Source organism: Tasmannia lanceolata, unplaced genomic scaffold (assembly GCF_043159265.1).
Source record: "Tasmannia lanceolata isolate RefF3 unplaced genomic scaffold, GAP_Taslan_0.1 ptg000002l, whole genome shotgun sequence".
In the NCBI taxonomy this organism is placed as follows: domain Eukaryota; kingdom Viridiplantae; phylum Streptophyta; class Magnoliopsida; order Canellales; family Winteraceae; genus Tasmannia; species Tasmannia lanceolata.
The window spans coordinates 26,517,731-26,530,349 of record NW_027518679.1 but is presented as its reverse complement, the minus strand read 5'-3'; the positions used below and the strand labels follow the sequence as shown (position 1 = coordinate 26,530,349).

Sequence of the window (12,619 nt, the reverse complement as noted above, 5' to 3'; positions counted from 1 at the left end):
TTTCATTATGTCATATTTCTCAAAACTTTCTTTTTCCAGTACAATGATGTTTTCTATCATGTCCTATTACTCAAAAACTTTCATTTCGAATACAATGATGTTTTCGAAAGATAAGTTAATGGATATCATTTATAGATTACTATATATGTGCTATTCTTTGTAAAAATTTATTGTGATGATGATCCGTAGAACATGTACCTTTTGTAAACTTATCATTCTAAAGATTTTGAAGATCTTCCAAAATTGTACTTGCACTCTACAAGATTTTCAGACCAATTTTCCATCCAAAGTGAGGAATTGTTCAGATCAGTGTTCAGCAAGAGATTCTGCATGATATATAGGTCAAAGCGCGTGTGGGTTAAAATCTATGTGATTTCATGATTTCCATGAACATATGTAGTTTCAACAATAGTTTCCATTAGAATACAGATTACATATGTAGTTTCAACAATACTTTCCATTAGAATACAAATTTACACATGCTTTTAATACATGTTATTTTGAAGTTGTAATTGCACTTATGTGACGCTTCATTTTGTTATTGAAAAAAATGACTTGTAATCAACACAAACCCGAATTCTCTAAAATCGACCCCATTTGCACCCCTAGTTTGTGAAACCCAGTAAATGAACCAATGGTTATGCCAAGTCTAGTGTTAGTTTACGTGCACTGTACTTTCTAAAAACAGAAAGGGTTATTAGTTCCCGAATTTGCCAAGACGAACACATATACAATGAGGGATACTACAAAAGAAAAATGCCCTTCCATTATCAATCTTTTTCATACCAAGTCCAAACATATAGTTACAATTTGTAACCGACCAAATTGCCCATATTATGATTACTATTATACCCTTAAGATTATACCAATCAAGCAAGATTACACCAATTTGATCATAGCCGTCCAAAATTGTAAAAAACAATTGGTGGATAGTCCATATTTGTTTAGAAAAATACTAGTGATTATATGGTTATTATGGGTATATTTTTTGTGTAAAGACTTTACGGCCATGATTGAGTTTGTGGTACCTGTAATGAATCTAAGCCGTTAAGTGAATCATAATCACTTGATTTTTTTTTTGGTCTAAATTAAATAGGGTTAAGGTTCGAAGGGTAGTTTGGTCAATTCATAAATAAGATTAGGCAACAAGTAATTCGGCCTAGAGTCCAAAATAGAAAGTGTGGCAGAGTTGTAAGTAAAGAGAAACACACCGCCTCAAATAAAAGACGTGAGCAAACACAAGACGTGGTTCTTTGGATTTTCTCTTCCTATAAAACCTTCACTTACTTCTCAAATTTCTACTTATAAGCTTTCCTAATTTGGTCTCTGCTAGTTGATTTTGAAACCCATCTCTGAGATTATTCTCTTTCCTTTCTTGGTTTTTCTCAGAGGGGTCCTTCTTGTACTTGTTTTGGAGACCTGTTTCCAAAAAACAAAAACAGCTTTCTTTTTATTGAGTTCTAAAATATGGAAGAGTGTAGTCTATATAATTATGAAATGGTTCCTAGTAATCCATGGACATCCCAAAATAGGCGACGTCGTCAAGGTATACTAAAATTTCTCTCTGGGATTTATTTTAATTTGTTTGTTTTGTTCACTGTAGAGTACAATAGTAGTTGAGGAATTTCATTTAATTTTATTTCTAGGTTTTTCTTATAGAGTGAGGTGTGTTTTGTATGGATTCTATAAACGTCGCTCTCTCTCTCTGTTTTTTTTATCAATGTGTTTTGAATTGAAAAGTTGTGTTGTTGCTTGATAGATAATTTTGGTGTTGATGTTAGTAGGAAAATAGAAGTGGGTTTGTGATTGGATTGAGGTTTTTTTATTTGGGCCATTGAAAAAATAGATGTGTTATCTGTTGAGGAATTACTTATTGCATATGGGTTTTTAGGATTGATGATGAATTATTCATTGGTTTTTAGTTTCTCTTTCTAACTGTGGAATTCTTTTAAAGTTCATGGATCCATTTTGTTGTTTATGATTATTTTATGTAGAGTAAATATTTCCTAGACAGGCAAATTGTGGTACTTTTGTTCTAAAATCTTGATTTGAAAATATTTAAATTGCATGCTTCTATTATTATATGAGAATTTGTTTTTTTTTTATTTGGGTCTTATGGTCTGGGAAGTGGGATTTTACTAGTTGAGGAGTTGGTTATATGCTTGCCTTTTAGTCTGTTGTTTTTAGAATATGGGATACAAGGTTAGATTTTGACTCAAATCTGCTTTGATTTATTTTATTTGCCTAGTCCTTGATTGTCGTAGAAATCACGTCTAGTTTCTAGGTTTTTTATGTATCAAGAGTCAGTTTATTGATTTTTTTATATGGGCAATTTTTAACCTTTCATAATTTCTTGTTTTTTAACGGAATCAAGATTCAACCTGATCGGACCGGTTTGGATCGAGTCGTAGCCTTTTTCAGTTTAATTAGTCGCCCTGTTTTTAAGACATTTATTTAGATTGTTTTGAACCACTAAGTTCTACTATGCTAGATTCTGCTTTATATTTGTGGGATAGATAAGGGGTCATTTTTCATGCATTGAGGATTTGTTTACATCATTGCATTGTAATTCTTTTAATTTCATTTATTTTCATATATATATTTTTAATTTATACCAATGTTTAAGCTTGAGTCGACCTTGTTCTGCCTTGGGTGAGTTCTTGAGCACCTTATAGTTCTTAGATATTGATCTTTAGTATTGTTTCAACTTTCTGCCTATATGATTTGGGATGTGAGATTAGGGTTGTCTATTATATCTTCTGTAATTTAATTTTGAACTGCAGAGCTCTATTTTTATGTTAGTACTATCTCTTGTTTATGGAATTGGGTTATTAGATGTTGAGGATTTATTGGAAGACTGAAGTACTTATATTTATATTTCTTGAATTGTGGTGGGGTAAAATTTGGCTGTTTGTTTATCACTTCGCATTAAACAGAATGGGCTTTTGTAGCAGTGCAGTTTTGTTTTGTAGGTCTGTCTTTCTTCCTTTTTTTCTTTTTACAAAGAGTTCTTCTTTCGTTTTGTGCTTTCAGGATCCTGGCGACCCACAGTACCTTCATGGGAGAAGAAATTCTGCTTTTCTACATGCGCAATTTCATGGAAACAACTCTGTGACACTAAGAAGCGGATGTGCTTCTACAAAAATATTGCTCAGTGGGATGATTCATCTGGCGAAGAGGCATTTCTGAATGCGAAAGCCCGGTTTTGGGCAGAGATTAATGGCTTCCCCTTTGATATCCCTCTGCCGGATCCAGATATTTATACTGATGAAATTGACTGGACTTCCGACATTGATCTCGAGCTGCCATTGGATTTGGATAAAAAACCTCTAGCTCCTATTGATGAAGAGAAGGATGAGAAACTTGGTCGGGATTCTTTCAACTTCCCAATCCCATGCACTGGATGGGTTGATGCTGAAGACCCAGTTCATGATTCTCCACCCGAGCTCACTTGGGGAACTTTTGATCAAAATGTTAATAATAACATTGAGAACAGAGATGTGGAGCAGAATTCATGGGAAAACGATGGAGCTAAAGGGCAAGGAAATTGTGATGGAAATGCTGATGGTGATACATGGGATTGGAGTGGTTGTGTACCTTCATGGGTGAAGAAATTCTGCTTTTCCACATGCGCAATTTTATGGAAACAACTCTGTGACACTAAGAACCTGATGTCCTACTACAAAAACATTGCTCAGTGGGATGATTCATCTAGTGAAGAAGCATTTCAGAATGCGAAAGCCCGGTTTTGGGCAGAGATTAATGGCTTCCCCATTGATATCCCTCTGCCCGATCCAGATATTTATACTGATGAAATTGACTGGAATTCCGACATTGATCTCGAGCTGCCATTGGATTTGGATAAAAAACCTCTAGCTCCTATTGATGAAGAGAAGGATGAGAAGCTTGGTTGGGATTCTTTCAACTTCCCAATCCCATGCACTGGTTGGGGTGATGATGAAGACCCATTTAATGAGCCCTCTAACTGCCCAATCCCACTCATTGGATGGGGTGATGATGAAGACCCAGTTAATGATTCTCCGGCCGAGCCCTCTAACTGCCCAATCCCATGCACTGGATGGGTTGATGCTGAAGACCCAGTTCATGATTCTCCACCCGAGCCCACTTGGGGAAATTTTGATCAAAATGTTAATAATAACATTGAGAATAGAGATGTGGAGCAGAATTCATGGGAAAACGATGGAGCTAAAGGGCAAGGAAATTGTGATGGAAATGCTGATAGTGATACATGGGATTGGAGTGGTTGTGTACCTTCATGGGAAAACAAATTCTGCTTTTCTACATGCGCAATTTCATGGGAACAACTCTGTGACACTAAGAACCTAAAGTCCTACTACAAAAACATTGCTCAGTGGGATGATTCATCTGGTGAAGAGGCATTTCAGAATGCGAAAGCCCCGTTTTGGGCAGAGATTAATGGCCTCCCCTTTGATATCCCTCTGCCCGATCCAGATATTTATACTGATGAAATTGACTGGAATTCCGACATTGATCCCAAGCTGCCATTGGATTTGGATAGAAAACCTCCGGCTCCTATTGATGAAGAGAAGGATGAGAAACTTGGTTGGGATTCTTTCAACTTCCCAATCCCATGCACTGGATGGGGTGATGATGAACACCCAGTTAATGAGCCCTCGAACTGCCCAATCCCATTCATTGGATGCGGTGATGATGAAGACCCAGTTAATAATTCTCCGGCCGAGCCCTCTAACTGCCCAATCCCATGCACTGGATGGGTTGATGCTGAAGACCCAGTTCATGATTCTCCACCCGAGCCCACTTGGGGAAATTTTGATCAAAATCTTGATAATAACAATGAGAACAGAGATGTGGAGCAGAATTCATGGGAAAACGATGGAGCTAAAGGGCTTGGAAATTGTGATGGAAATGCTGATAGTGATACACGGGATTGGAGTGGTTGTGAAAGTAGAGCTAAGGAGAATAATTCATGGGAAAATAATGGGGGTAATTCATGCGGTTGGGGACATTGTGATTGTGATATTAACAAGCTGCCTTATTTGGAATCCCGAAAAAATAATGTGATTTTGGAAACAAATAATGTGAACTGTTGGAGGAGAGAAGGTGGCGCTCGAAATTCTCCAGGGTATAAAACTTCAAGGTTTCAAGGTGACAAGCATCAGTTGAATAATGGTTGGAGGACTTACAGAGGATGGAAAGGAGAGAATTTCCTTGTGGGCTCGATGCGTTCTTCTGGACCTGGGAATCATCATCTCTCTACCAAATCAAAACATTCTTGGTGGGTGAAGAAGCCAATTTTTTATGCATTCTTTGCTTTCCTTTATTATTTTTTCTTTTTTCTTTTGGTTGCTTTAGATGGCATTTTACAAGCTGTATGTTGAAGTGTTGGATGGTTGATGTATCTTCAAATACTTTATTTTTTCGGCATTCAATGATAGAAACCTGTGATTTATACATTTCAAAAATAAAAATAAAAACCTGTGATTTATATTAAATTTCGTACTTTTCTAAGATATCTGTTTAGTTTCTTTCACTGGTTTCTTGGTTATATGAGATTGTATGAGAGCAATGGTTCTTGAGAAATGAAAATGGAGAAAGATAATTTATATTCTCCTAGCTTTTGTTTTCTGTTCTTCATGAGTTATGATTAACTAGGCTGCGGAATTCGTGGCTTGTATCTGAATTCACATTATCAAGTTCTTAAATTGTTGGTCATTGTGGACCCCGATCCTGAGGACGAGTGCGGCGAGGGACGCGAGGTCCCCACAGCAATCCTCAAAGATCTCCACAATGTGAAGGAGAGCTCTGCCAAGGAACTCTCGAAACTGATGCCACTCTCACAGCATAGCATGAGTGGCGATATAAAAAGAAAGAGATATGTCTTGATCCGGAGCCGGGGCTCGAAACCGAGACATACCTAAAATAAACTCAGAGTCGCCATCCATGGACAAGCCATGGAACCAAACAAATGCTCTGTTTGCAATGGATAACCAGAGATACAGAAGGTCCGTGCCTGATGACGAATGGAGAAGGTCCGAAGAGCGCCCCCAATTCGCCCGAGTGCGAACACTTGGTCTCTTATGCCATTTATTATTAACCTTGAAGAGTTTCAAGCGAAAATCATATGAAATGGGAACACGCATCTCCGAGAAAACGTCTATCTAATCATGCATGTCTCGGAGATGAAAATAAGCACACACAAAAGAACCGAAATAAATGTCACCTAATGATAACTAGGTTATGAGTGACATGCTAATAGGTGTCTAAGTTCTGCTGGACAAACACATGCATGCTACAGCTAAAGGTATAGGTCTGCACAAGAAAGTAAGAAAACACAACAAAATATGCAATATAACACAACAAATCCTAAGACTCTAAATGATTTAGCCCGAGTCCTCGGATGGTCTGATGTTCATCCAAAGAAGCCTACGTATCCCCGCCTCCACGAGAATCAAGGCAACGTAGTTCTTCGCGCCTATTCTAAGTTAGGATGCCTAAGACACCTAGACCTCTATCTTAGACTCGATCTAAAAGACCGGACTAATTATTAAAGCTTCTTGAACAATTATTTAAATTCCAGTGAATTGTAGATTTTAGGACACCCTATATGCCCTAACTAAATGCAGGTTAGCCCTAAGCTAATGAAGGTAGTTCCTACAACCTATGTGTAACTAGGCTGTGCGTCCTAAGGAAAACAATGGGATCACTAACGCATCTTAGACCTAGTCATCAGTCGGCGATGTAAATCGCCAACTGACCGGACGGAGGCGCTCCTATAACTCTAGGACAAACCCCTAACTCTAAAACAAGCACACAACAAATCAAAGACTAAAACCAAAGACAAACCCCTAACTCTAAAACGCTCCTTCTAGGACAAAGTCCTAACTCTAGAGGAAGATTTTTCGAAAACAGGTTTATGAAATCTTTTTGTACTTTTTTAAAGAGTTTGAATGATTTATTTACAAAGGTTTGGCTGGACCTGGGATAAGAATCCCAAGCTGCACTACGTACCTCGTGGAAGAGGATCAAGCCAACGTAGTTCGAAACGAACTCTCAAACTACGATTCTAAAAGAAACACTCAACACTTTAGATTTTTTTTAAGGTTTTTTATGTTTTTCAAATATTTTTGATATTTTTAAAGTTTTCAAATGTTTTTTTTAGTTTCGAATTTCTGATTTTTTTTTGGATTTTAAAGCTTTTCCAATGCTCTAAACCTTTAAATGTTTTCAATCTTAAAGGGAACACGCAAGAACAACCACAAACTAGGGCAAAGCCCTAGATCTAAAGGGGAAACCCCAAATAAGCAACTAGCGTCTCAAAGAGACAGACCACAACAAGAAAGATAGCGTCCCAAGAACAGAGAAAACGATCTAAGATCCCAAGCAGGGAAGGCTCCAATAAGACTGAGTTAGTCTTGAATCAAAGTGAAGAAAAATGTTATCAAGTAAACTCAGATTTCCATTCAGTTATTATAAAAATAAATCAAGTGGTAAGCAAAGAAGAATTTTCAATTAAAAAACGCACAACCTATAGCAATCATAAAATGATAAACAACATAAATTAGTCCAGACCAGCCGCTGGATAGCCTAATAAAGCAAAAACAATATCAAACACTTCTATGCCCAACCACAAACACCACCCCAATATGGGGATGAAATCAGATGATGCTAAAGTAATCATCTGATATCATAATACACAAGATAATATTTCTAATCCCGCCTTGAAATCAGACAGTACTCATGTCGATAATATCGAATAGAGTAGTCATCTGATCTCCTTCTTTCCTAAAACAATTTATTTAAATAAAATTAAACAAATATGATAAGCTTCAAGATAATCTCACCTGAACAGTCCATTCATTATTGTCTTCACAACCTAACTCAATGCTTAAGATAAGAAGAGTATTAGAAATATCAAAAGATTATGATAATCCCAATTAGTAAAAATTTCAGTGCATACAGGGGACGTCAACTTGTGCAGATCCAAGTGCAAAGCGGTGAGCCGCAAAACATAAAGACGGGCTCCAAGTAACCTTATCATTGCCCTGAGAAGGGTTCTAACTGGCTAAACACTCCAAGAGGAGAGAATCCCTTAACCTGCGAAAACTCTAAGGCAGGAAGGGAAGAGGCTGGCTCAAGAAACGTTCCATCGTTGCCAAACCTAAGAGAGGTGTTCCCAAAATCGATGAAATCCTGAAACTCGAAAAGGATCCCGATGAACGCGCAAAGAATAGTCCCGAAAAAGAAAGAAAACCCCTCAAACCCTGTGAAGACTCTAAGATGGGGAAAATGATAGGAAGGGCAAGGGGCTGGCTCAAGAAACATTCCGTCATCGCCTAAACTCGAGAGAAACATTCTAAAAAATCGATGGAATCCCTTGATCAATGAAACCTGAAAACGCACAAAGAATGATCCTAAAGAACTGAGGTAGATTGAAAAAGACAAGGATGATCCTAAAGATCCTAAGAAACCATGAATCCGAGGAGATTACAAGAACCTTATAATAACCCCAAACACCGAGGCAAGGCCTGAAAGAGAGTCGAAGAGGAAAAGGCGAGGGGCTTGCCGCCTTGATTGACTCGTTCCATAGGAAACGAATTCAACTCGACTAAGAGGGATCAACTATCCCGATCGGCCTGTTCTACAAGGAATGAATTCTGCTAGAGTAGGATGAAAGGATGATCCGAGCCCATACATGCACCTGTTAATCAAATGCCCAATGAATTTTTGTATAGCCCCTACACAAACAGAATTTCCTGATTTTCCAAAGACCTACCATTAAACATGCTCTCACTAAGATGATGGGCACCTGCTTTAGCAACCAAGGAACTAAAATCTTAAGCATTCCAATGATCAAAGAGCACAAAACCAAATATAGAATTTGAGGAACAGATTGTAATCCTCTGATTTTTTCTAAATTCGGAATGCTAAGAATAAAAATCAAAAGAACAAAATTGTCCAAAACATTTTCCAGATGCTAGCATTCATTTTTATTTTTTTTAGAATTTCAGAGAATATGACAATGCTAACAACAGACCTCAAAGATACCTACACAATCAACTTGATCAAAGAAAAATTGTTATTTATCAAGAGAAAATGATAGTAAAGAGATTCAGCAATTTCTTTCTGATCGAGAATCCTTCAATTCAGCACAAAACAGTGAAAATTATGGCATCATCATAGAAGCAACAACTTGCATACTCAAACATCATAGATAATGAATAAGGCACAAGGATTTAAGAGAAGTATCCACACTTACAGTGAATTAAACTATTGGACAGCAAATCCCTGATCCCTTAGAAAATTCGCTAGCAATGGCGGAATTCCCGACAAAGATCAAGGAAGATGGCGGTACTAGCCGGCGGCAATGGGGAGACCGCAGATCGGATTCCGGCCGGAAATGGGGTTAGAGGAAATGAAGTGGGTTTGGGGTGCGGCTGAAATTGGTGATGGCTGGAGTGGTGATGTGGTGGCAATTGGGGGTGAGGGTGAAAATGGAGGTTGAAATTGAACGGGATTAGTGGCGGCTGATGTTGGTTTGGGCAAAATGGAGATGGGTTTGACGATGGTGGATGTGGGGTAGAGGAGAATGAAGACGATGATGATGGTGGCTTGGATGATGGCGAAAATATCTATGAAGAAAAGGAAGAACGTGGTCGCGGCCGATCGGAGTTCTGGCGGATCTGGTAAACCCTTCTCTCTGTTTTTTTCCAGAAATGGGTTTTGGGTTTGATGGTTTTGGAAGTGGCTGTGGTAGTGGTGGAGGGTAGCGGTGGTGGTGGAGATGGAAGGAGTGGGTTTGGGTCGGATTTAATGGCGGTCAGAGGGAGATGGCTGAGAGAGGGGGGTTGATGGAGGCGGTGGCCGGCCGGCCGGAGTTGCAGAGATGAAAATGGGGGTTGGTTTTGGAGATGAGAGGCAAGGATGGAGATGAGAGGTGGATGATGGAGGTTGCCGGAATTAATGGGGGAGGGTTTAGGAGAAGATTGTGGTGGGTGAAAGAGGCAGCAATGGCCGGTGGGTGGCTTGCCGGAGAAGGTGGCTGCGAGGAGAAGGGGTTTGCCGGAGGTGGAGGTGGCTGTGAAGGGTGAAAGGGGTAAGGGTGATGGCGGCCGGAGGAGATGGGGTTCGCCGGAGCTCCGGCTAAAGAATGTAAAAAAAAAAAAAGAAACCCTACCTCTGTCTCCTTGCTACCTCTCTGCAGCTCCCACTTGCCAAAAATCTGATCGAAGGTTTGAAGATGATGGCCGGTTGGAGCTTGAGCTGCTCGGAGAAAATGGTGGTGGCTGATGGAGGAGATGGGAGGTGGGTGGTGAGATGAGATGGGTTTGAGTGACGAAATGGGCAGAGGGAGAAAATAGGATATGGTGGAGGGTTAGATTGGGGGTTCATTAGATGGGGATGACCGGATTCCGGCAAGGCCACCGGAATCCATGGAGGTTGGAGGTGAATGGGTAAATGAAAGGGGGTTTTGGTGGTGGAGGACCGGAGAAGATGGCGCTGGGCCGGATTTCCGCAAGGATGGCCGGACGGTTGGGGAAGATGATGACGGGGCAAGCTCCTTCTCCTCCCCCCTCTCCTCTCTTTCTCTTTTCTGTAAATTTCTCTCCCTCTCTGCTTCTCTGCTATGCGGCTGCAGATGGGGCTCCCTCCTCCTTTGAGAAAACCCTATTTCGTGGGTTTTATGCAGAAAATGAAAATTTTATACACCCCCTTTCTTTCGAGACAACCCCCTATACAATTGATGCACCCCCCTTATACATTCAAACCACACCTCCTTCCCGGCTCGTCCTATCTGCCATTTCTCAGCAGATTTTGTCGAAACTTTACGGGGACCTCAGGGGGACCTTAAGCTGCCTCAGGGTTTAATTTATGATCCCAACTCACTGATTTGACGAGGTTAAGCATAAAACATGGAGGTGAAGGGCACGGTCAAAATGGGGTGTCTACAGTCATGTAGGAGAAACATATGTTATTATTTTTTAAATATTGACTTTACAATGCTTTTCTGTAAAATATTTTTTTTCTGAAGCTGAATGACAGTACTGTTCATCTCATCATCTGAACTCTGTTTACTTTTAACCTTTAAATGGAACTAAAACTTACACATTTAAGCATTATCTATCCCTGATTTTTTCATTGATTGTAACTACAGAACCCTTTTTTATGTGTTGTAACTACAGAACCCTGCACATGGTTATTGAGGTGTATATCTTGTCATGCTCCAAAGGCTACGTAGAAAAAAAGAGTTTAATTCTGTAGGACACCTGGAAGAGTACAAAAATTTCTTACCAGACTGTCCAGTATAGCTATGTTGTCAAAATGCCTTTAACTCAAGTGCATGCTCTTGAAGAACACCATGAACTGCATAGAAAAAAGAGTTTAATTCTGTGGGACACCTAGTTGTTTCATTATCAATTCTAGGGTGATGGATGAGTTGCATTGAAACCCTTTGGTCATTGCACAGCATCAGCCTCCTCTATGACTTGAACACCTCAAAATGAGTGTCATAGCCATGCCAAAATCCTGAATTTTAAGTAAAAATTTAAAAACCATATGCATGATTTGGCTCTTAGGACTTTACTAGGATTAGGAGCTGGTATGAAATATTTCAATTCATACTCCCAAAGTCCTACATTTAAGAACTGTTATCTGAGACTGGTTTTTTAATGGCTTAGTAAAAACAAAAAAACTTGTCCACACCCATATCACCTTGCCTACAAAAAATCATTATGATTTTTTAAGTGTCTCAGTCTTAAAGTTACCATTATCAAAGAAAAGAAAGAAAAGTGTGTCAAATCTTGTATTAATTTCATACAATATTCCCTTAGATTTTTTGTATTCTATGTAACGGACTGTTTTTTGAAGAAGCATTCTCGTTTACTCTCACAATTACCACTGTCACAAACCTTAACCCCTAAGAAAAAGATGCTTAAAATCTTTCCTTGTTGTTAAGTCTCCTATGTGAGTTGCACAACCAATTCTACTGATATCCGTACTGCCATATTTTGATAATGGCACTATTCCATAGGAGGGTTAGGATCATCCTATGTTAACTTACCAACTTCTCCAATAGCTCAAGCTATTGGAGATTGGTAGTATTTAATCTTTTATACTTTAACACTCCCCCTCACGTGTGGCCTCACTTTCTAGGGTTGGCCTACACGTGGCACATGTGGCCCCACTTTTGGGTTTAGCCATTGCATGTGGATTTTGCTATCAAGGAGGTTTGAACCCAGGCATTTGCTCTGATACCATGAAAGTGAGGCCACACGTGAGGGGGAGTGTTAAAGTATAAAAGATTAAATACTACCAATCTCCAATAGCTTGAGCTATTGGAGAAGTTGGTAAGTTAACATGGTATCAAAGCCAAAGGTCTCGAGTTCAAACCTCCTGGATAGCAAAAATCCACATGTGATGGTCAGCCCAAAGTGGGACCACATGTGTCACGTGTTTGCCAAGTGGGCCACACGTGCCAGGGAGTGTTAAAGTATGAAAGATAAATAACGCCTTTCTCCAACAGCTTAAGCTTTTAGAGAAGTCGGTAAGTTTCTAACATCCTATGGAAATGATTTTTGGGGCACAACCTAGTTACCTTGTGGCCCAACAAATGGACGGT

At 39.3% G+C, this 12,619-nt stretch overlaps 1 protein-coding gene across 1 annotated transcript; it reads left to right on the top strand.

The window, feature by feature from the left end:
- The first annotated feature begins 1,190 nt into the window (after positions 1-1,190).
- LOC143883283 (uncharacterized) lies at positions 1,191-5,495 on the top strand. Its single transcript, XM_077386632.1, has 2 exons — positions 1,191-1,546; positions 3,034-5,495. The coding sequence occupies exons 1-2, from the start codon at positions 1,468-1,470 to the stop codon at positions 5,379-5,381; spliced, it is 2,427 nt and encodes an 808-aa protein (XP_077242747.1). The 5' UTR covers positions 1,191-1,467; the 3' UTR covers positions 5,382-5,495.
- The last annotated feature ends 7,124 nt before the right edge of the window (positions 5,496-12,619 follow it).

What these genes read in the sequence shown, in the direction of transcription:
- LOC143883283 (XM_077386632.1), top strand. Translation starts at nt 1,468, where the DNA reads ATGGAAGAGTGTAGTCTATATAATTATGAAATGGTTCCTAGTAATCCA. An exon ending in AAATAGGCGACGTCGTCAAG is followed by an intron (nt 1,547 to 3,033) that starts GTATACTAAAAT and finishes TTGTGCTTTCAG; the next exon opens with GATCCTGGCGACCCACAGTA.